Below are 23100 nucleotides of genomic sequence, written 5' to 3'. Positions count from 1 at the left end.
AGCTTCAAACAGCCCAAAACAAACTAATTAGGGTTGTGCTTGGTCTCCCTCCTCTGACCCACCTTACCGATCATCACCACGAAAGCGTGGGATGGCTCAAAGTAGCTGACAGAGTACAGCATCTTGCAATGGGCCTGGTGTACAAGATACACTACACCTCCAAGATTCCCATGTACCTGACAAACTACTTCTTAAAGGTCAAGGATGTTCATGACCACAACACCAGAGGCAGCTCCACTAATCATCATCAACGTAGATTTAACACTAAACAAGGCTCTAACTCGTTCTCCTGCTACACCATCAACATGTGGAACGCCCTTCCTCAAGCCCTAAAGGAGAGCAAATCCCTAGCCTCCTTCAAAATTGGTATGAAAAGTCACCTTCAGACAGCTGCTACCCGTGACTTGTAAATAGACTAAACCCCCATGCCCCCCCCCTTTTTTATTATTCTTTTTTCTGCCTTTGTATTTGATGTTATGCTTTTGAAACTGATATTATCCTAGATAAAGTACTATGTTCTATCCGTCTGTCTTTCAATGTTATATGAGATACTTAAAGTGTGGTTCCTGTGGAAATAAGCCTCGGCTTTCTAGGATCTCCTTTTAGTTGACCTTGTACCAGTGATTTGTACTGTCATGAAACTGTACTTTTTTCTATTGCAAACTTCTAATAAATTCTTCAATCAATCAATCAATTGAACTGCTACTACAGTATTCAGTTAATCAATACAGAAGGTGTCAGTTCTGGTTTTATTGATTGTTTGAAGACTTTATTAGAAGGTTGAATAGGAAAATGTACATGACAGTACAGTTCACTGGTACACTGTCAACTAAAAGGAGATTCCAAGCTTTACAGCTTATTTACACAGGAGTCAGAGGATAGAACACAGTAGGCTACTACAGTATATAGTTAGGATATTATCAATAACAAAAGGGAGAAAAAAAGAAGCAGTCATAAAGAAGAAAAAAATAAAGAAAAGAAAAAGAAAAGAAAATGTAATAAAAGGTATTTACAGTGGAATAGTGGAGGTTCTGGAGTGGAGTCCTGGAGGCAAGGTGATCACTAGGCTATGCAGGCTAAATAAAGCCCATTTTAAATTCAACACTTGAAACTGCATATAGCTGCTTTAAGCTCATGGTTCATACTGATAGCCTCTATCTTCCAGATAACACATTGCGATGAGTTTGGCTATATCTGCTATTTGTAAATAAGAATAATAAGAATAAGGGTAATAATAATAATTGTAATAATAATAAATATAAATGTGAAATGATCCTTTTATGACATGACCTCTGAGGCCAGGTTTAAAGTGGTTAAAAGCTAAATATTTTAACAAAACACACTCTCATATTCCTTTCGGTCCCTCGTTTGATTTGAACGGATCTTTTCCGCCATCTACTGGACGCCATCGCATCGTGGAACTGCAGCTCAGCTGACTCGTCGCTATCGCGAGAGAATGAGAGATGCAGTGGAGTCCAAGCAGCAGGATTCCATTGATTCAAAACAGGAACAGAAAATGGCATTGGTGTTCGGAGGTGTTGAAGGGTGAGAGTGGTAAACTTTGCTTTGTAAACGTTAGCATTAAATTAACGTCATTGTGTGAATGAGCAGGGTGTTGTGACGGGTCAGTCGAGGAGGTTATAGTTCGAGGAGGTGTTTAGCAATGTGCATCATGCTTTGTTTAATGATGAGGTGTCAGTGTCATAATAGACAAGAAACTCAAAGCTTCTTGGTCAGCTGACAAGTCTTCCTGTAGCCAATAAGCCAATACAATGTGCTGCACATTATACTTTATAAGTTATATTGTATATCATTACTATGTTATTACATGTGGCTCCCAGAATCACGATATCATTTAATGTATTTATATCTCTTCTAAAAAGTGATTTGTATGTGTGTGTGTGTGTGTGTGTGTGTGTGTGTGTGTTATTAGTTTAAATCAAAAATCAAAATCAAAAGTTATTTGTATATTAATTTAACTTTGTGTTTCCAACTCAGTGGAGGGACCCACTCCATAGCAACACTGTTGTCAGAAGATGGGAAGATCCTGGCTGAGACAGAGGGACCCTCTACCAACCACTGGGTGGGTGAACTGGAGGGGAAGAGAGAGAGGGATGGGAAGGATTTATGCAATATCAGTTTATTAACACATTTCTTTAATGCCAAGCAGAGTGTGAGGTGTTCAGAATTTGTCATTGGCTGGATAATAAAGAAACTCTGTGTGTGTGTGTGTGTGTGTGTGTGTGTGTGTGTGTGTGTGTGTGTGTGTGTGTGTGTGTGTGTGTGTGTGTGTGTTTGTTTGTTCCAGTTGGTGGGGGTGGATAAGTGTATCAGTACCATTAATGACATGGTCCAGAGAGCTAAGAAGGAGGCAGGTCTGGATCCAAACACACCACTACACTCACTGGTAAGTCAAACTGCTATATTTGTATTATGATGACTGAGAGATTGTCTTAAGCTTTGGTTATTTTAAATACATGGTGCATTGGCAAAAAGGACTCGACCATTGAAAAACTAGAGAAGAGGTCTTCAGCCTAGATGTTTCTTGACCCTATCTATTGATGTATTATTTAAGATGCATGAGAAATAACAGTGCACAGTACTGAAATCTGAACATGTTAAACATTTAAGACCATTGTCCAAAATAGCGATGCCAGAGGTAATATGGGGACTTGATCTGACCTGTGTGTGTGTGTGTGTTTAGGGCATGTCTCTGAGTGGAGGAGAGCAGAAAGATGCCATAGAGAAACTGATCCTGGACATGAAGGAACGTTTTCCCTGCCTCAGCCGCGACTACTTCATCACCACCGATGCCATTGGTGCCATGGCAACCGCCAGCAACCACGGTAATCGACTGAATTTTTAGAGCATGGCTCTGCGGGAGTCTGTTTTCTCATGTTGCTGCAATGTCACTGAGTCAAAACCCACTTTCCTCCCTTTATACTTGTATACTGTTCAATTACAGTATATGCTCTAGCTATTAAATAAAAAGGCTCGGCCTGAGAAAGCAGCTTGCCATAAACACTTCACCTTATTTGACCTGGCTTTTATAGTTGTGTGATACTGATGACAGTGCACTCCTCCAAGCTTTATGGTTTAATGGGATATTAATTTTATCTGTATGTATTATCAGTGCTCTCAACTTTTCTAACCGTGTCACTCTCCACTGTTTCTGACTGATTTTCTCGTTCTCTTTCTCTCTCTGTCTATCTGTCTCTAGGAGGAATAGTCTTGATATCAGGGACAGGTTCTAACTGTAAGCTGGTCAATCCTGATGGCTCTCAGGTCGGCTGTGGGGGCTGGGGTCACATGATGGGCGACGAAGGATCAGGTAATCATGCTAGCAACGTTCTAACACCAAAGCGACTACATACACGTATCATGTGTATCTTTATTGATCAGTCTTTCTTTCACTGTCTCCCTACCTCTCTCTCTCTCTCTCTCTCTCTCAGCATTCTGGATCTCTCATTTGGCGGTGAAGACGGTGTTTGATGCCATCGACAACATGGTGCCGCCTCCTCATGACATCACATATGTGAAGAAGGCCATGGAGGAATATTTCCAGGTGAGGGCGGGGAACATACACATCATGTCAAGCCCCCAAACCTTATTTTTACCCCATTTATTCCTCCCAATTTAGTCATTATGCAAATTAATCCTCCCCGCACTGGCACACCTGCCAGTGAGGACACCCCACTGGGAGGGCGTAGCGCCTCCATCCTGCTCAGTGGCTAGCTCCTTTCGGACCCTCTCCTTCCGCTGCTATGCAGCTCCGAGATGAGGTTCCTCCCAGTCGTCAAACAGAATCTTCCGACTGGGTGGAAGATCCGCCGTTAGCGAACACTTCTTAGCTTTTGTGAACATTCTATCCAAAAAGTGAAGTTCTTGTGCCAGTCTCTCATCGTTTCACTTCTCAAGCGTGGAAGAAAATCGAAGCAACGTGTTGAAATAAAGATTTTATATTGCTCATTTTGTCAGCAGGTTCTGTGTTTTCCCTAGACTGTAGCACTGGAGCTCGGAAGTTAGTCAATGAAAGGAGCTACTCAGTGGCGGCCTTTGATATGTTTCACCCGTTTCGGGTCTCGGCTGCCAGGGGGCCTCCCAGAGCCGGCTGTTTGTTTTTTTGAGAGAGAACCCACTCTCATGTGTTTCCCCCTCCCTGTCAGGTGTCAAATCTGATGGGAATGCTGACCCACCTCTACAGAGACTTCCAGAAATCTCACTTTGCTGGCTTCTGCAAGAAATTGGCCGAAGGTATGCACTACTTCCTGCATGGGTTTTTTATAGATAAGATGACAGGGGAACACAAGGACAGATTAAATGGGTGGAGATGATTCACAGGACAAAATGGTGTGATTGGTCTGTACGTTTACTAATTAACTTCACACTCATCGTCGATGATGGGTGAAAATAGCTAGCCTACAAGCTCACAACGCTGCACGATGCAATAAGTTGTGAGCTTGTAGATCTGTCTGTCTGTGGACTTTATAAATATTTAACCATTGAAAGGTATTAATGAGAGCTTAGTAACTAAATAATAACTACATTAGATCCGTTGGAACACAGGTTCTTTTTTCAATTTCTTGAAAAGAAAAGGTTTCCACCCGACAGCTTTGCATGTGCATCTTTATATACTGTGTGTGTGTGTGTGTGTGTGTGTGTGTGTGTGTGTGTGTGTGTGTGTGTGTGTGTGTGTGTGTGTGTGTGTGTGTGTGTGTGTGTGTGTGTGTGTGTGTGTGTGTGTGTGTGTGCGCGCGCACATGCACGTGCTCTCGTTGCAGGTGCAGCAGCAGGTGATGCGTTGTGCCAGTATGTGTTCACTCAAGCAGGAAGAGTCCTGGCGAAGCATGTGGAAGCAGTGTTACCTAATGCACAAGAGGTGAGCTAAACACAGTACACAATACCCTTTGCACACTAGACCTTGCTCCCATAGAACTGGCACTATCAAATTCTTTTTTCATAACAGTCATTCTATCAATTACTTTTTCTATTAAATGAATGTCATTTTTTTCATTTCTTTCAATAAATATATAATTACATTCAATTTTATATCAACAAATAAACCTGAATATAATTCTAATTGATCTAATATAATCAACTAAATTGATCAGATTGATTAACCACTTAAACCCTCTTTTATACAACTTTTTACAATAATGGATAATGGATTGCGAATGATGCTAAACAACCACTGATGGTTATATCATCTCTCTCTCTGTGTGTCAGTCTCTACTTAGTGGAGAACAGGGTCTGCCCATCCTCTGTGTCGGTGCAGTTTGGAACAGCTGGGAACTTCTGAAGCCAGGTCAGTCAGCAGTGGTGTAAAGTAACTAAGTACATTAACATTTACTTAAGTATTATTTTCTTAGCGATTATTCTGTAATCAAATAATAAGGAATTTTATATATCAAAAAATTGTTAACGACTACAGGTAAGTGTTATTTTATACTTCATCGCACAACAGTGTTTTGCAAAATAGTTAAGATAATCGCGATTGAAGTCAATGGGAAATTTGAATCCACTAATACATTCATGTAAATTAAACTATTCAAGATATCTCTTAGCATTCCCAATCAAGCCGATCGATTTGACATATGGCTTGAGTGTGTGCTGCATTAATTAACATGTTTTTTTAATCATTTTTTAAATTAAAACATGGACAAAATACTGATTGATTATGAATCAATTATTTTATTAAATGATCAATTATTGATTATTGTTCATAATCGATTAAATCGATTAGTCTGATTTCTCTCTCTCTCTCTCTCTCTCTCTCTCTCTCTCTCTCTCCAGGGTTTACGGAGTTCCTGGCCAGAGTGGCATCATCTGAGAAGTTCAACGGTCGTTTCCGTGCCTACAGCCTCCTGACTTTGAAGCAGTCCTCTGCGCTGGGTGGGGCCTCACTCGGGGCCAAGAGCGTGGGTGCCAACGTAGCCCTGGATTACGCGGCCAATACCAACGTATTCTACCAGCACACCTTCAGTAGCAGCCAATGAAAGATTTGCCTCATGACCACCCAGTCTTAACCATTCAGGATTCACCAAGATGGACCAAATAGTGATAGTCTGTGATGAAGTTGTCCATTGTGACAAAATGGGAGATTCCATATATTGGGGATAGAAACTGCTTTATATTTATATTATAATACAAATTAGGCTGCATCCTTAAATCGTAAGCTCTACATCATCAGATTTAAAAATTGGAGAAACAGTTGGAGACAACAGTGCAGAAAGATGAAAGAAAATAACCAAATTTAAGAAATTCCAACATTAACAACAAAATCTGTGCATTAGTCACTTTGTCTTTTTAAGGTATGTCCTTAACGTTTGTTAATACTGATATTAAAGCTGCAATCCATTATGTTATTTTACCAAGCTGTATGGTAGAGTATGTTAATACAATTTAACAAGCACATCTGCAGTGGTTGGAAGTTTACATATAAGTCCCTACACTTCCATTGAGATGTTTAGATCTTGGTGTCAGGTTAGACTTCGATTAGTTGACAAGTAGTACTGCCTGACACTGATAAACCCAATAAATCCCTTGGCCAAGCAGAGATTGCCTCGCCACGGGAGACCCGGGGTCGATTTCTGGAGAGGACTTTATACAGATTGCAGCTTTAAAAAAGTGAATTCTCCATGCTTTTGTTTTATGGATTTACTGTACAGCAGACACAATCCAGGCTAATCTGCTGAGCCTTCACAGATTGTGGCCTTCAGTAGTGTTTTCTCAGTTCACCATTAGATGGTGCTCTTTCGACAGCCTTCCAACATACTGTAACTCAAGAGAGAAAGTCTAACCTATTATTATGCCTACCTATGGATTGACAAAAATTCTTACTGGAAAATATCTTTATAGACTTTGTGAAATCCTTGTCTGTGAAACTTCTTATAATGTTTACGAATCACTTTTGTAATAAAAGAAAAACCATGCCTGGCCCGCTTGTCATCTTGTCACATAACTGTGATAACTAACTTTTCTTTTTGTAATACAGTATCAGCAGTAGACCCACAGGAAGCAAGATAGCAGATCTACAAGCTCACAGTGGGTCACTAAGTTCTGAGCTGCAAGCTTGTACATCTGCAATTTTTGAATATTTTTTGAAAAATCTTAAAAGTGTTCGAAAAATAGTGTATATATTTTTTAACCACAGCTCTTCTTTTCTGGGGGTCCCTTAGCTCTGGTCCCCTATGGACCAGAGCTAGGGGTCCCTGACATTAAACATTTCAGATGGGCTCCACAGTCAAATGTATATCAATTTGGGGGACCTTGGCACAAAAGAGAAAATATTACTTTTCTGAGAGTAGGTAAGGTCGTATGGCTGGCTGGCTGGATGGATGGATGGATGGAGCGGGATAGATAGACAGACCATTATTGATCCAGAGAGTAATTCAGCAATAGGCAAGCGCTCATCTGCAAAAACTGTAGCCAACCAGAAAAAAAGTTTTTTTGTAGAAAATCTATTAAGAAAGTAACAGCATGTCTCATTAGTCTCTAATCAGAAACAGCAATGTCTCATTAGGTCTCGAATCAGAAACAGCAGGTAAGAAATAAGTGTCGCGTTATTAGTATTGTCTCTATTGCTTGTACATTTTAGTTTTAGGTTCATTCTAAATTTTAGATTAAATATAAAACTAAAGTAAACGTGTTTTTCCCTCTCCTTTCTTTCAGCCCAGTTGGTGGCGGTAATGCTAAACTGGTTTACCTTCCCGAGCATGAAACTACAAGGAAGTTGAAGGAAGCAGAACGCGGGAGGGTTTGTTTTGTTGTCGCTGGTCATCAGGAACGCAGGATGAACATGTAAACATTAACTGGGTACGTACTGTACTTTTACTGAACACATTTGTTCCATGTCGTTTGAAATTGTCGGGACGGGGAGTATTGTGTGTCTAGTTCAGTGGTACTCAAACTTTTTAATATAAAGACCCTACCCCCCCCCCCCCCCCCTTTTCTCTTTTTTTGTTTTTGATGTTATGCTTTTGAAACTGATATTATCCTAGATAAAGTACTATGTTCTATCCGTCTGTCTTTCAATGTTATATGAGATACTTAAAGTGTGGTTCCTGTGGAAATAAGCCTCGGCTTTCTAGGATCTCCTTTTAGTTGACCTTGTACCAGTGATTTGTACTGTCATGAAACTGTACTTTTTTCTATTGCAAACTTCTAATAAATTCTTCAGAGTACAAATAAAATGTCACCATAACATAAGAGTTGAATGTAACGGGTAATTGGAATCACACTTGTGTGTGTGTCGTTTTGCATCATGGGTTCAGTGCTGCTGTGCTGTATACTGTGAAATTAGAAACGTCCCAAAATACGAGTTATGATTTATGGCTAAATAATGCCACCCTGTGACTGTCGCGTTCATGGAATATGCTCCGCCTCCGTGTAACTTTACTGTGTTGTTTATCTCGTGGAAAAGTGTTTAAGTGACCAAATACACGTTTCTGCCGAAACTTTCAGTTGGATATCAATCTGCTGCACAGATAATCTTTACATCTGAGTGTTGGTTAAAATAATATTGAACCAATGGAAAGTAGTAAAAAGTGCTTGGGACAAAACCACCTAACTCCACTTGAGCTCATTTTCCCGAAAATGAACATTTTGGAGAGGTTTCGGCCCAACAGCAGAGATATGCAAATGTCAGGAATCAGGATGGTTTGATTTCATAAATGTCCAAGGCTACTACATGTGCATCTTACACAATCATCTTACCATACTCCAGGTCAGACTATTGGTGACACTGCGTCCTCTATAATATGAGTAGACATGTTCACTCTGTGAGAGGTGTTGTGAACTAATTTTTTCTTCTAACAGACAGATCAAAGTTCCATCCCTCCAATAAGTTGATATGCTCAAAACACCTAGAATGTTTCATATTGTACACACCGCCACTTGTCTCTGAATCAATGTGCTCTCCCCTCCAGCTCAAGGGAACAGGGCCATCATGTTGATAAGTACAGAGCAGAAGGCTCTCATCAGCCAGGTGTTTGAGGCCTACGTGACGGAGCATCATCGTAGTGACATACTGCAGATTGTCGCGGAAACCGATGAGACTGAAAACTTTCACCACGCAGTCGTCATTAACGCCATGACGCTGTTTGAGGCCAACATGGAGGTAATGGCAGCAGTAACGTAATTTTGCATATGAGGATGAACTTGAACAAGGACGTATCGGGAGTCGGACGGTTCAGTTCTTATCTTTCTAAATTCAGCGTGAATATACAATTTCATCTCTGAACTTCTCCGGACACAGGTTGGCGATTATTTCAATGCCTACCCCAATGAAGTCCTGGCTATATTTGATGAAGCTCTGCACAGAGCAGCAGAGGACATCGTTAAGGGGATTTCACAGGCGTGTGGGGTGAAGGTCAAACCCTCTCTTCACACCCGTATTGCAGGTTGGTGAGGTTTAAGGTTGTTCAAGTTTTTCTGTTTTTCATGCCTTATTACTCCTACTCTTAAGTCAGTAGGGCAAAGAATGGATGGTGATGTCACACAGGTCATGAACTGCATTCAACAATCTTGATTAAGTTTGTCCCTGTGTGTGTGGCATGGCCAAGATGTGATCTGTTTAAGATGTTGAACCCAATTTGTTACAGGTTTGACTACAGGTCATTCATTGGAAATTTGGAATCCACTTTGTGGATTTTATTGTGATGTGATTGTAACAAAGGTAACAACCTGCACTGAAGGGTAGTGTTTGTTCTGTGGGAGCGTGTTGAGAAGGTATTTTGATTGTGAGACTGCAATATGGTTCATCAGGAAAACTCAATTTTAATTAATTTGAGAAGCTTCTCTCATTGAGCCATTATAGCTTAGCCAAACCAAGTGTTTTTATGCTAGCTGTGCTATAATCAATTACCCTGTGTTTATTATCAAGCTGTGTGCAAATGCGGTTTTGTGTATGCAGGCACAGATATGTTGTGAACGCTTTACAGACTGATTTCCAAATTTGCACATTAAAAGTTTCTCTTGTTTGCTGTTGTATATGAAATGCTCTTCTACAGGTCTTCCAGTGTGTCCAGAGCTGACCAGAGACACCATTCCTAGGTCCAGGGATGCAGGACACTTCCTCTCTGTTACTGGGACTGTCATACGGACAAGTGTCGCTAAGGTAAGATCATAGATAGGATTTTGTAGTCTGTGCAGGGGCACATTTTAACACACTGTGTCTGTGTCTCCCAATCTGATCCCGATTCCCGTCATAGTCTGTAATAGTCGGTACAAGTCAGTTTGGTATTTCGGGGTCTTTATGTACAGTAGTGGTCACATGCCACTAATTTGTGAAATGACTGTGCACCCCTCACAGGTCCTGGAGTATGAGAGGGATTACATGTGTGCCAAGTGTCGCACTGTGTTCACAGTGCAGGCTGACTTTGAGCAGTACTACACCTTCGTCCCTCCGTCCTCCTGTCCTAATGAGGACGGCTGTAACTCGTTCAAGTTCACCTGTCTGTCTGGAGGCTCTGAGCCCACTGCCTGCAGGGACTACCAGGAAATCAAGATACAAGAGCAGGTGAGGACGCCTTTAGATACACCGGCAGTGGGTTGTGTGTGTATTTTCTATGCGGATCCCAAGATCCACTTACATTCCTACTTATACTTTGCTTACTTCAATCTCAACACGCATTCAAGTAACAGTAGAGGTTCAGAAATGTGTGCAGGGGAGTGTTAACATCTCTATGTGGCTGTTTGTCCCTCCAGGCCCAGAGGCTCTCAGTAGGCAGCATTCCTCGGTCTATGGTTGTCATCCTGGAAGATGACCTGGTGGACAGCTGCAAATCTGGTAAAACATTCATTAATGGCAAGGTGCTAATACGAAGATCTATAAGCTCGTGATGCGTGTTGTATCACAAAAAGCGGTATAAGCTCATAGATGGTCACTTTTCGGCCGCAGAGTGAAAATACGTGGGGACCAATTACAGACCCCTGGGGGACCCCGGTCAACTAAGTGTATATAGGGTTTAAGAGATTATGGGTTTTTCATATTTATGGAGTAACAATAATGACCACTTAATTGCATTGCACTTTTATATATTGAATATTTGAATCCTTTTAGCTTACCTGGGAGTCTTTATGATTCAAAAGCTCCTGTAGTAATAATTCAATTAATCATGTTTATTGCTGACGATTGGTGACGATTCCAAAGTTATGGTTAATAATGCCTCTAGTGGAAGGCAGCACTGTCCGGTATTAGTTGTAATTGTGTGTGTGTGTGTGTGTGTGTGTCACCCCCAGGAGATGACGTAACGGTGTATGGGGTGGTATGCCAGCGCTGGAAGCCCTTCTATGACGATACACGCTGCGACGTGGAGCTGGTCCTCAACGCAAACAACCTAGAAGTCAACAACCTGCAGGCTAGCACTGCTCTCTTCATGGAGGACATTCAAAAGGACTTCAATACCTTCTGGGACAGCTACCAACATGACCCCATCTCTGGTACTGACCTCTCACACTTTTATCAGGGAGGCCTTAAAGGGACAAAAACAATTAGGGTGATATTTTGGCCATTATTAGAATTTTTTGACAACCTCTTTCTGCAAGACACACAGTCACACACACAGTCACACACACACACACACACACACACACACACACACACACACACACACACACACACGCATACAAGGCCAGAGGAATGCTCTCCTGGCAGAGATACTGTAAACATGTGCAATGCATTGTAGTATGTTGATTGTAAGATGAAAAAACAATGTATTTGACAGTGTCTAGATGTGAGTGAGTTTTATTTTGCACTGAAGACACACAGTATGTCCTACATTTTTGAAAGGCTCAATAATTCAATGGTTATAAACGGCGGCTGTCCGACTCCAGCCAGGACTTGTCATGTTTGAACGTTCAATTTGTCCACTGTTGTGAATTGAGACATTTGACATTGCTTATTTTCTCTCCACCCCGTCCCTCCACAACACCTTTGCGTCTCTTCCCAGGCAGGAACCACATCTTGCTGAGTCTGTGTCCACAGGTGTTTGGCATGTATGTGGTGAAGCTGGCGGTGGCTCTGGTGCTGGCTGGGGGTGTGCAGAGAATAGATCCTTCTGGAACCAAAGTCAGGGGTGAGGAAGGCCTTTTGGCACTAAAACCTGATTTATACATGTTGTGAGACGCACACCTAAAATAGCTGATCTACAAGCTCACAACACACATTGTGACTGTGAGTTTGTAGATCTACTATTTTAGATCTACAAGCTCACAACACACATTGTGACTGTGAGCTTGTAGATCTACTATTTTAAGTGCACAACCCTGGTGACGTGCTTCAGGCTCTGTGTCATGTTTAATATCTCGTATGTATCTATTAGAAATAGAAATGTATATATTTTTAATACGCTGAATGAAATCTTTGTTATACAGTTGAAGTGTATTTCTCATTATCAGGGTTGTGTCCCATGTGTAGGTGAGTCTCACATGTTGCTGGTTGGGGACCCAGGAACAGGCAAGTCTCAGTTCCTGAAGTATGCTGCCAAGATTACACCTCGCTCTGTGCTCACAGCTGGAATTGGCTCCACAAATGCAGGTACTCCTTCCACAGGCTAGGCTAGGCTGATATGATCATTGGGTATTATTGTTATATATCCAGTTTTATGTGCACACATACTGCCCAGTGCCCACTTGTAAGTTAAAAGGTCCACAAGTGCTTGACTTCTTTGACATTTCCAGGTTGTTGAGGTGCATTCACTTGGGGTGCGATAATAATTTTTTTTGAGCAATGTGATTCAATATTTAGTAAATCCTGAACCATCAGTAGTCCAGTCTATTTCATTTGCCCGTTTGCCAGAGAAGCTTGCAGCTTACAACTAGAACTGCACTCTTTCAGTTTCACGAAAGCGTGGGGTGGCTCAAAGTAGCTGACAGAGTACAGCATCTTGCAATGGGCCTGGTGTACAAGATACACTACACCTCCAAGATACCCATGTACCTGACAAACTACTTCTTAAAGGTCAAGGATGTTCACGATCACGACAACACCAGAGGCAGCTCCACTAATCATCATCAACATAGATTTAACACTAAACAAGGTATAATTGGTATGAAAAGTCACCTTCAGGCGGCTGCTACCCGTGACTTGTAAATAGACTAAGCCCCCATGCTCCCCCACCCTTTTTTTCTGCCTTTGTATTTGATGTTATGCTTTTAAAACTGATATTATCCTAGATGAAGTACTATGTTCTATCCGTCTGTCTTTCAATGTTATATGAGATACTTAAAGTGTGGTTCCTGTGGAAAAAGCCTCGGCTTTCTAGGATCTCCTTTTAGTTGACCTTGTACCAGTGATTTGTACTGTCATGAAACTGTACTTTTTTCTATTGCAAACTTCTAATAAATTCTTCAATCAATCAATCAATTTCGAGGTGCCGACTTGCGCTTTGTGCACAAGTAGGCATGGCCTACTTGTGCGCAAGCAGCATGGCCTACTTGTGCGCAAGCAGAGCGAGCCATGAGGTGCGCAGAGAGCGCTACTGGTGATGACATTGACATCACTGGCGTCACCACTGGCTGGTCCCTCATTGGCTGTTAATGATGAGGTTGCAAGAAATGCTTAGACAAATAGAAAACTGAAAACAAATCATGGCACTGTTGATAATTGATTATTTATTTCTGTAATGTTTGTGTCATTTAATCCAGGTTTGACCGTGGCAGCAGTGAGGGATGGAGGGGAGTGGCATCTGGAAGCTGGGGCTCTGGTGCTGTCGGACGGTGGACTGTGCTGCATTGATGAGTTCAACAGCATCAAGGAACACGACCGCACCAGCATCCATGAAGCTATGGAGCAACAGACCATTAGTGTGGCTAAAGCTGGGTACGGCAAACACACCAAGATCGATTCATATTTCTATTTTCAAGTCTAGTCATTTGCTTAGATGATTTGTTAAATTATATTTATATTTATATTCATTGTATTCACCTCACTTAAATTAAGAAGAATTAATAAGAGAGAGAATTCTGAGACCTTAAAGAAATATTAATTTATAAACTGGAAGGATGCATAAATGAATGAATTCATCCTTGACATTTTTTTCTGCTGTACAGTATGGTCTTTGTGTACAATATGGTGTGTTATCTGATTATCTGTGTACAAGTATGTATAATCTCATTGTACAGTTAGTATGGTGTGTAATCTGATTGTGTGTAAAGTATGTGTAATCGCATTGTGTTCAATTAGAACAGTGTGTAATATGATGTTCTGTGCCCACTAGCATGGTGTGTAAGCTGAACACACGCAGCAGCATCCTGGCAGCCACCAACCCCAAAGGCCAGTACGACCCCAACGAGCCGGTGTCTGTGAACGTGGCCCTGGCCAGCCCGCTGCTCAGCCGCTTTGACCTGGTCCTGGTTCTCCTGGACACCAGGAACCCCGAGTGGGACCGCATCATCTCCTCCTTCATCCTGGAGGAGAAAGGTAGGACAGGTTCTTGTTTAAAGGTCTATGTTTTTGGCATGGATAGTTATATTACCACTTTCAACAGCTTGCTGTATACTTTTATTAATATTGGTTTTATTGTGATGTCACTCTTCTGTGCTAACCTGACTTGCGTCAGATGGTGGCAGTAGTGCGTAGGCTACCGCTCTACTTTACCATCTGAGATCTCTCGGGCAGACTCGATGTAAGGGGCGGGCCATTTTTTGAAATTCTTTAGCAGGTGATTGGATGTGGCCGTCTCTCTGTCACAGTCTGGGAGTGCCAACTCCAACCACTCATATTGGCCTGTCTGCATCCACGTGGTCTGCAATCAGACTCTATTGGCTCAGAGCCGCTCAGAGCCCGCCCATAGCTGCCGCTGATTGGTCCGGCCCGGGGCTTTACGAGCGGTATCAACTCCCACCGAGAGATCTCAGATGGTAAAGTAGAGCGGTAGCCTACGCACTACTGCCACCATCTGACGCAAGTCAGGTTACTTCTGTGCGGCAGTGCCTGAAAAAGAGAAAACCTCTCGCCACACTATCTTCAAATGCAAGTGTTTTTATTGGGAAATCAACAACGTTTCGGTCATTTCATCTTTATCATAAAGATGAAGATCTAAATGACCGAAACGTTGTTGATTTCCCAATAAAAAACTTGCATTTGAAGACAGTGTGTTGAGGGGTTTTCTCTTTTTCAGTTTGTCAAACCTTTGGTCTGTTCCTCGACGAACCTTTTGTAGGTGTGCAAGAGACTTTGTTTTCACTCTTCTGTGCCTGAATTTCCTCCCAAGGACCAATAAAGGTATCTATCTACGACTGTGTTTCCATTCATTGAGTGCCTGATTCCTCATCTCTGCCAGGAGAGCCCAGTGATACTTCTTCCTCCACGCTGTGGCCCATGGAGAAGATGAAAGCCTATTTCTGTGTGATAAAACGGCTGCAGCCGCAGGTATCCCAGGATGCCAACGTAATCCTAACGCGCTACTACCAACTGCAGAGGCGGAGTGACAGCCGCAACGCAGCGCGCACCACCATCCGCATGCTGGAGAGCCTCAGTAGACTGGCCGAAGGTACAGTACACAGAGACAAATTAATAGACATAATTACTGCTTTACTAGATGGCACAGTAGAGGAGACATAGTAGAGAGACAGGAAACACACCGTATTTGTCTTTAACACCTTTACTTTACTATTTTTATAAGACGTGTGTATGTATTCTGGGTTGAGCTTATAGATCATCATTTTTTGCTGTTTTAGAAAATGTTTACCTATAATGACATGACAGTTAAATCTGTCTGTGAGTTTTATAAATATTTAATCATTGAAAAGCATTAACAAGAGCTTGTGACTAAACAACTACATTGGAACACAGGTTCTTTTTTCCATTTTCTGAAAAGTAACGGTTTTGGACAAAGTTTCCTGCTTTACAGAGACATTAAGGTGTTTATTTTCTTTTCTGTACAGCCCATGCCAAGCTGATGTACAGAGAGACAGTAACCATAGAGGATGCTGTGGTAGCTGTCTCTGTCATGGAGTGCTCCATGCAGGTGAGTAAAGTCAGCAGACATCCTTGAAGTATGTCTGTCCAATCATAAAGTGTGCATGTGTAGTATGTTCCATAGCCAAGCCACTAATGTACTTTTTGAAGAAGTTCTACTTCTTGAAGTTCTTCTTGCTGCCCCTCAATATTTACTGTTGAGCTGCAGTGAACCTGATTTATACTTAATTTCGCATCGTTATGTCTCACCTAAAAGAGCTGATCTACAAGATCATTTTGCAACCTTATAAACTTTCTATTTTAGCTTCTTCTTTCGTGTATCATCACATTTCTTATCGCTGCATCCTTCCTAGGTGCAATTCCCCACCATTTAACTGTTATCTGGTATTCTTTGTTTTGTCTGCTCTTGTCCCCAGGGAGGTGCATTACTGGGAAATGTGAACGCCTTACACACCTCCTTCCCTGCTGAGCCCCGTCAACAGTATAGAACACAGTGTCAGATCGTGCTAGAAGGGCTCAACCTGCCTCACCTACTCAACAAAGACATGCGCAGACTGGCCAGGTGAGGATACGCTTTATGTACTGTACATAGAAAGTGGACATTTTCTTCTAGGATAGTTTCAGACTATAGGACTTTCGATTACTTGTGATCGATTACTTTTTCGATTCATTGAATAATCGAGGAGCTAAAATCGAATCTAATTGTTTAGTGTGATGACCTACTTTATACTTAGTCATACAACTGTGTCACAAAAATAGCACAAATAGCCAATCTACAAGCGTTGCATTGAGCGTGTACAGATGATTTCGAAGTATGAATGTATGTGGGTTCTGAATGTGAGTACAAGTGGGCTGTCCCTCTACACACCAAATATTTTCGCAGAATGTGGGTTCCAGTGGTTAACTCTGCTAGTCTTGGTACTGTATATTGTGTGTTCATCTCACACTTTATTCCTGTTTTGTGTTTTAAGTACATAAATTATTATAATGTAAATACCAACATTAGGCTAATTATTTATTTGGTTTGTGTCCCCTAGCCTGAAAAGTGTTAGCCCGGGCTCTGACCATACAGAATCGCAGATCCTTACGCCCCACAACCCAACCACTCCCGACAACAATGACGTCACACCGGACAGCAGCCTGGATTGGTTCCATTCTCTAGCAGCCGGCGAATCTGTGTCTTCCCTGAACATCACCTCCCCCACCATCATGTCAACGCAACAAAACACCAACAGACAATCGAATTGTACAAAATCACCACCAGAAACAGCCGTGTTACCCCAAAACCACAGTAACCATACTTCAGTGCAAGGCCAGCGAGCAACGGAAATTGGTGACAACACATCGCTAGGCAGCAAATTCATGTTGAAGGGAGCGCCCCGTGAAGTAACCAGCACTGTTTCAGAAGAGCAGAGGAGACACAACGAGGCCGAGAGACAAAAGGAGAACTCTACAACGTTGCAGGAAAGAAGGAAACATGATGGAAAGAGACAGAACCAAGGAAGTAAAGCTGTGCCAACAGCTGATTCGGAGGCTCCAGCCTCTGTGGTGCAGAAAGTCTCAAAGAAGCTGCAAGCTAAACGAAGGAAGGAACTGCAGCTGAGTCATCACCAGGAAGACGATGGCAAGGAAGGAGGAAGGACAGCAGGAGGAAGCAACGTCAGGAAAGATAAGAGAGATGGTTTAGAACAGGAGGATGCCCCCTTAATCCCCCAGGGCAGCAGCACTCCGGCGGTGGGAAAGAAACACAACTCAAAGAACAAGAACAACATCGATCGGTGCTCTGAGGAGGAAGGCGATTTTGAGAGAGAAAACAGGAGGAATGAGAAAAGGACAGAGAGTAAGATTGTGTCTACTGATGGGGTTCAGGAGAGGACGACGGGGTCAGACCTGCACGCCATGTTGTCAAGTTTCAACTTCAAACCAAGGGAGAAGATGAACCACAAGCAGCAGCAGCCAGAATCCGCTCACCTGGACAGAATGGACGTTAACACTGACAGCTGTAGAACAGCCATGGTTAATAATACAACAAGTACATCTACTATAAGTCTGGACTCGGCTGCCTCAACAAGAGAGCCACCCAGACCAGGGAAGGGTCAAACAAGGCAGCACCAAGATCTGCCAGCAGGTGGCATCAGTGTAGAAATAGTTGCTGCCAAGAAAGACAGTGGCACTGCTGCTAATGTAGGCAGGAAGAAAGGAGGGAAGGAGGTGGTAAGAGAAGATGGGAGTGATTCAAGAGAAGCTGTGGGAACAAAGCTCTGTGAAATCAGAAAAGGGGCGTGTTCTCTCCCCAGGAGTGATGGCACACAGCATAAACGGCAACAGCTGCTAAACAAACTCACTACCTCTGAGACGAGACCAGATACTTCCAACATTTCGGCCCCTAAACCTAGCTCCTCCATTGATCCACTGATAACACCACCGAAACCAGACAGGAGCAAGCCCACTGTGGCCACCTCCACCTTGGCCAAGCTGTCACGCTTCTCCTTCACGGGCCCCACAGAGCCAAAGCCTGTATCTGAAACACCATCTAGGAGACCAAGAGAAGTGCAGACTGTGTCTAACAACACCGATAACGCTGCTAGCATCTCGGGCTCTAAAGAACAGAAGACTTTCACAGCTATTAAAGACCACAGAACGTCCTTGGCACCCAAAGTAGCCACGTCCATCATAACCACAGACTGTGAGACAGGAGGATCACAGCCAGCTCTTGGTACACAGCAGAGCGCACCAGGGTGGCAACCCAACATGGCTTCAGCTGTCCCGAAGCAACCTGCAACCTTCCAAAGTAAAGCTCTATCTCAGTACAGTGCCGTTAATGGACATGCATCACTGCAAGACGTGACGAATCACACTGGTGTTGGCAGCAACACCAAATTGACAACGACCAATGTTGGCCGTGGTGACAACGGTGCTGATGTCACCGCTGGGAGCTGTGTTCCTTCTAAGAAGAGGAAGTGCTTCGAGCTGGCTCCTCCTCCATCCAGTAGTGGAGGTCTGGGATCCAAGGGCCTCTTCTCTGAACTGTCCCTGTTCAACTCTGAGGACTTCAATGATGACGATCTTGACGTTGACTGGAACGCAGAGGCTGGGAAGAGAGCCAAGGTTTAATTGTGTGTGTGTGTGTGTGTGTGTGTGTGTGTGTGTGTGTGTGTGTGTGTGTGTGTGTGTGTGTGTGTGTGTGTGTGTGTGTGTGTGTGTGTGTGTGTGTGTGTGTGTGTGTGTGTGTGTGTGTGTGTGTGTGTGTGTGAAACCATGTATTGCAATTTATTTCTGCAGTATTCATTTCTGTTAAAAAAACAAACCATGAAGATCAAATTATTTTTGTAATGAAAGGACAAAAGACGAGAAGAAAAAGGCCTCTCTTTTCTCTAATATATACGGTATAATATATAGAAATATGTCTGTTTTTCTATAACATTTAGAAATACAGTATGTCTGTGTTTTTCTCTGATATACACGCCCAATACACGCCCAATTACTTTTGTTCCCTGGTCACTGGCTGAATAGAAATTATGCCTTTTTGTTGTCTGGTTAAATAAAGGTCTTCAATCCATAAGGTGGTTTGGTATACAGTATGTCCTGATGATATAAATGAACAGTAAGCTGAAGCCTGTTACTTTATCAAAATTGTTTGATTAATGTTCATGCAAACTCACAATTGTATAGGAATAATTAACATTGTTTCTATATTTGTCAATTCATTATTAACTGATCTATAAATTGATTGTCTTTACTGAACTGAATTGTACCTATTCATAATTCCTATGAGGTCATGTGCCCAACTTCAGGAGTTATTCAAGTTATGTTCAAGTAGTTATTGTGCAGTTAATTTGATCCTGCTTTTGTGCAGGAGTTTATGGGAAAGCAATCAGATTTCAAGTATTTTTATTATCTTTATTGAGCAAATTCAAAAGTACAAAGGAAAACAAATCGTGGCCTTGTGGGGCTTCCATACAAAACATCCGGGTCCACATTAATAATCCTTTTCCCACATCACGCACTGAACCGTTAATCCACTGGCAATGTTTTGTTCCATGTCGGTGTGATGTGGGAACAGTACCCGCACGGGACACACAACATATCTTTTGAAAAACGATGCAATCAAAACCATAAATACATAAACAGTCAAACACAGCGTTAAGCCAACAACATGCCTAACGCCTGTCACACGGTGTCTGCCAACTGGACCGACTCTGAAATCAGGGCTCTGCTGTCCATCCGCTCCGGGGCCGATGTGATCCAGCAGATCTCCGGTACCGTCAGGGACGCGGTGGTCTACGACAAGATCACGGAGACGCTGCGCGGACGAGGATGGATCAGGAGGAAGGCGCAGGTCATCAGCAAGCTCAAGAGCCTGCGGAAGAAGTACCAGATAGTGAAAGAGCACCACGGCAGCAGCGGCAACGCGCGGCTGTACTGGCCGTACTTCGACATCTGCGAGTCGATCTGGGGCTGGGGGAGCGGCCGTTCTGCTGCTGTCCCTGGGGCTGTGAGCCCCGGGGAGGCCGAGTCTGAGGAGAACACCGAGGCGATGGGTGATGATGATGGAGCCGGGGATAAAACCATGGATGGAGATCAAGATGATGATGACGAGACTAGCGGCGACAGAACCACATACATAACCCCGAAAGAAGAGGAGGTGGAAGTGGGCCTAGAAGAACCCGCAACTGTAAGCTGTCCAACAGGTTAGTTTTTACTTTTAGACTGAGTATTGTAATGATCATGTCATGATCATTTCCAAGGCTATAATGATCAGTGAGTACACTGGAAGTGACGTCACATAATTGTTTTTGTAACAAACAAAACATTTGATTATTTCCAGTGGTGTAGAGTAACTAAGTATAATTTTGAGGTATTTATAAATATGGTATGTGTACTTTACTTGATTATTTGATTTCCAATTTATAATACATTTATTTCTACTCCACTACATCTCAGAGCCAGAGGCAAATATTGTACTTTTACAAAACTACAATTTTTTGAAAACTTTAGATACTAGTCACTAGATTGATTATTATTACAAAACATAGCCTACATTAACCACTTCAACCCTATAAATGTACATTTAGGCCATTTGAAAATGGCAGATCTTCAAGCTCACAATGCGTCGCCATGTAGGTTAATGCAACGCATTGTGAGCTTGTATATCTGCTATTTTCAGGCGCTCTTCCACTCCCACCCAGCTGAGTGCAGTGCAGTCTTTCAGACTGTCTGAGCGCAGTGATATGTGAGCTCTGCTGTATGAGAGACTTCCTCCAGACACTGGGGGCATTCATTTCACACCACGATGTTTTACTGTGATTAAAACCAAGTCTGCAGCAGCTCATTGTCGGAAAGTGAGCTTCAGTTTGAGCAAAGGAATTCTAATCCGGGGGGAAACTGTGGTATTGCTTTGCTTACAAGCGCGCCAGAGGCTGAGCTCGGTTCACTGTTGGTGTGAATGCAATCCGCATCAAATGCAGGAAACGGTGCTGTGTGGGTTGAAGAATTTGTAAACACGGGGGGAGAATGAGGGAGGCATCTCTCTCCATTGACTACACCATCACTAACCCTCTCTAAACCCTAAATGCACGCCGGACTAATGAGACGTCGCCAACGTCAGATTTTCGAAATGAGCCGGTCCCGTGGACAGACGTGGTCCGTCGACGAGACTGAAGCCCTGATCGAAATATGGAAAGACGATCGCATAAATGGACTGCTCAGGGCCACGCACAAAAACAGCGCGGTGTTCAGGATATTTAGCGAGAGGATGGAGGCGCGCGGGTTCCAGCGCACCCTCTCTCAGTGTCGCGTTAAAGTCAAGAAGTTGCGCTTGGTGTACACGAGAGTCCGCGACAAGATGAGACAGAGTGGTGCCGGTGCGTGCGACGAGAAAGATGATTTCCAGTGGTACGACGACCTGGACATGATATTAGGCGACAGACCAACATTATGCAGCCCGAAAGATGAGCCAACCGAGGTTGAAGTGAGCAGCCACGCTGCTCCCATAGAAGATGACGACGAGACCCCATCTGTAACCGGGCATCCTGAGATTGTAGCCGGGCATCCTGAGTCAGGATTCCCCGAAGCCGTCAGGATTCCTGACGGCTCTGTTGATCTGATTCTGATGGATCTGATGGAGTCAGCTAAAAATGGTAGGTTTTGTAAATAGACCAGTGGTTCTCAAAGTGATTTCCAGGGACTAGGGTGCAGTCTGTAGTCCTGTGCATATATTTGGGTAGAGAGCCTTGGTTAAGTTTGTTCTTACAATCTTACTCTAGTCTGGAGGACCAGGTAGGTGGATGCAGGCCAGGGACCCATTAAGGGTCAATAAGGCCCCTGGGGGAGTAGTATCCATGGAAACGCCATCACCTAGCCAATTCCATTGTCACATATAGCATACCAGTAACCACTTCAAGCTTTTTTACAGTCCCATTTTAAGAACATTCAAGTTAAACTCACCCAAAGGTCATTATGCATGTTTTGCATACTGTATCAATACTCCCCATCATACTGTAGATGGTAGTACCCAAAGATCTAACATTCATTTGTGGTAAATTCTTCTGACATCCAGGAGCATCTGCCTAGTGCCTACCCGGGCCTCTGTCCTGGTGGACAAGTGTCAGGTTTGCCCCTGCCTCAATAATTGTATTTAATATATATTAATATATTGTAAACAGCACATCATCATTTATAGCAACATAATATTGGCATGTATGTTTCTTTTAGCCTGCCAGTGACTCTAACCACTCTTCCAGGACATTAATCACTCCATTGGAAATAACAATAACAAAACAATAGAACAATAAATATTAGTGCATGCACCCAGTGACAGGGAAATCTCGCTATTTCTATGTCCCATTATTTCGATTACGGGCGTCGGCAGGTTAGCTACTCACCAGTGCCAGGGTTACTGAGTTTAGGGTTAGGTTTAGGCATGGACCCCCATGCCTAACATTCACCAGCGTCGGTAGGTTACCTACTCACCAGTGCCGACAGGTTAGCATTTCCTCAGGTTAACATTCACCCGTGTCGAAATACCTTCGAAATATCGACACGCTCCCCCCTGAGACATGCTGGCAAGTCCTTCTCGCAGACTCGCACTATGGTGTGCTATTGGATGAGAGAAGGACTTGACAGGTGTCTTATAACAGCTGCTAATTGTGTTGTTGTTTATTTAAGATCTACAACTG

At 42.9% G+C, this 23100-nt stretch overlaps 2 protein-coding genes across 2 annotated transcripts; both read left to right on the top strand.

Annotated features, from left to right (window-relative positions):
* The first annotated feature begins 1482 nt into the window (after positions 1–1482).
* Positions 1483–6837, top strand: LOC308297766 (N-acetyl-D-glucosamine kinase-like). The gene is made up of 10 exons (XM_080741331.1): positions 1483–1545; positions 1999–2083; positions 2309–2407; positions 2705–2846; positions 3221–3331; positions 3453–3565; positions 4167–4254; positions 4782–4879; positions 5227–5305; positions 5794–6837. Exons 1-10 carry the CDS (start codon positions 1517–1519, stop codon positions 5994–5996), a joined length of 1047 nt encoding a protein of 348 aa, XP_080597457.1. The 5' UTR covers positions 1483–1516; the 3' UTR covers positions 5997–6837.
* Positions 6838–9036: 2199 nt separating this feature from the next.
* LOC308297853 (DNA helicase MCM9-like) lies at positions 9037–19036 on the top strand (the record flags this gene model as incomplete). Its single annotated transcript, XM_080741420.1, has 14 exons — positions 9037–9118; positions 9257–9401; positions 10011–10117; positions 10313–10519; positions 10708–10789; positions 11242–11442; positions 11952–12077; positions 12419–12538; positions 13648–13822; positions 14220–14422; positions 15285–15494; positions 15889–15971; positions 16339–16484; positions 16960–19036. The coding sequence occupies exons 1-14, from the start codon at positions 9092–9094 to the stop codon at positions 19034–19036; spliced, it is 3909 nt and encodes a 1302-aa protein (XP_080597546.1). The 5' UTR covers positions 9037–9091.
* Positions 19037–23100: the final 4064 nt, after the last annotated feature.

This window comes from Nannobrachium achirus (genome assembly GCF_963921795.1).
Source record: "Nannobrachium achirus genome assembly, chromosome: 14".
NCBI lineage: Eukaryota > Metazoa > Chordata > Actinopteri > Myctophiformes > Myctophidae > Nannobrachium > Nannobrachium achirus.
Note: the sequence above shows the minus strand (reverse complement) of the source record. Positions and strands in the feature narration are given on the sequence as shown.

Coding starts and splice junctions, on each gene's coding strand:
- LOC308297766 (XM_080741331.1), top strand. CDS start 1,517: ATGGCATTGGTGTTCGGAGGTGTTGAAGG. Junction 2,847..3,220: donor GGCAACCGCCAGCAACCACG/GTAATCGACTGA, acceptor ATCTGTCTCTAG/GAGGAATAGTCTTGATATCA. Junction 3,332..3,452: donor GATGGGCGACGAAGGATCAG/GTAATCATGCTA, acceptor TCTCTCTCTCAG/CATTCTGGATCTCTCATTTG.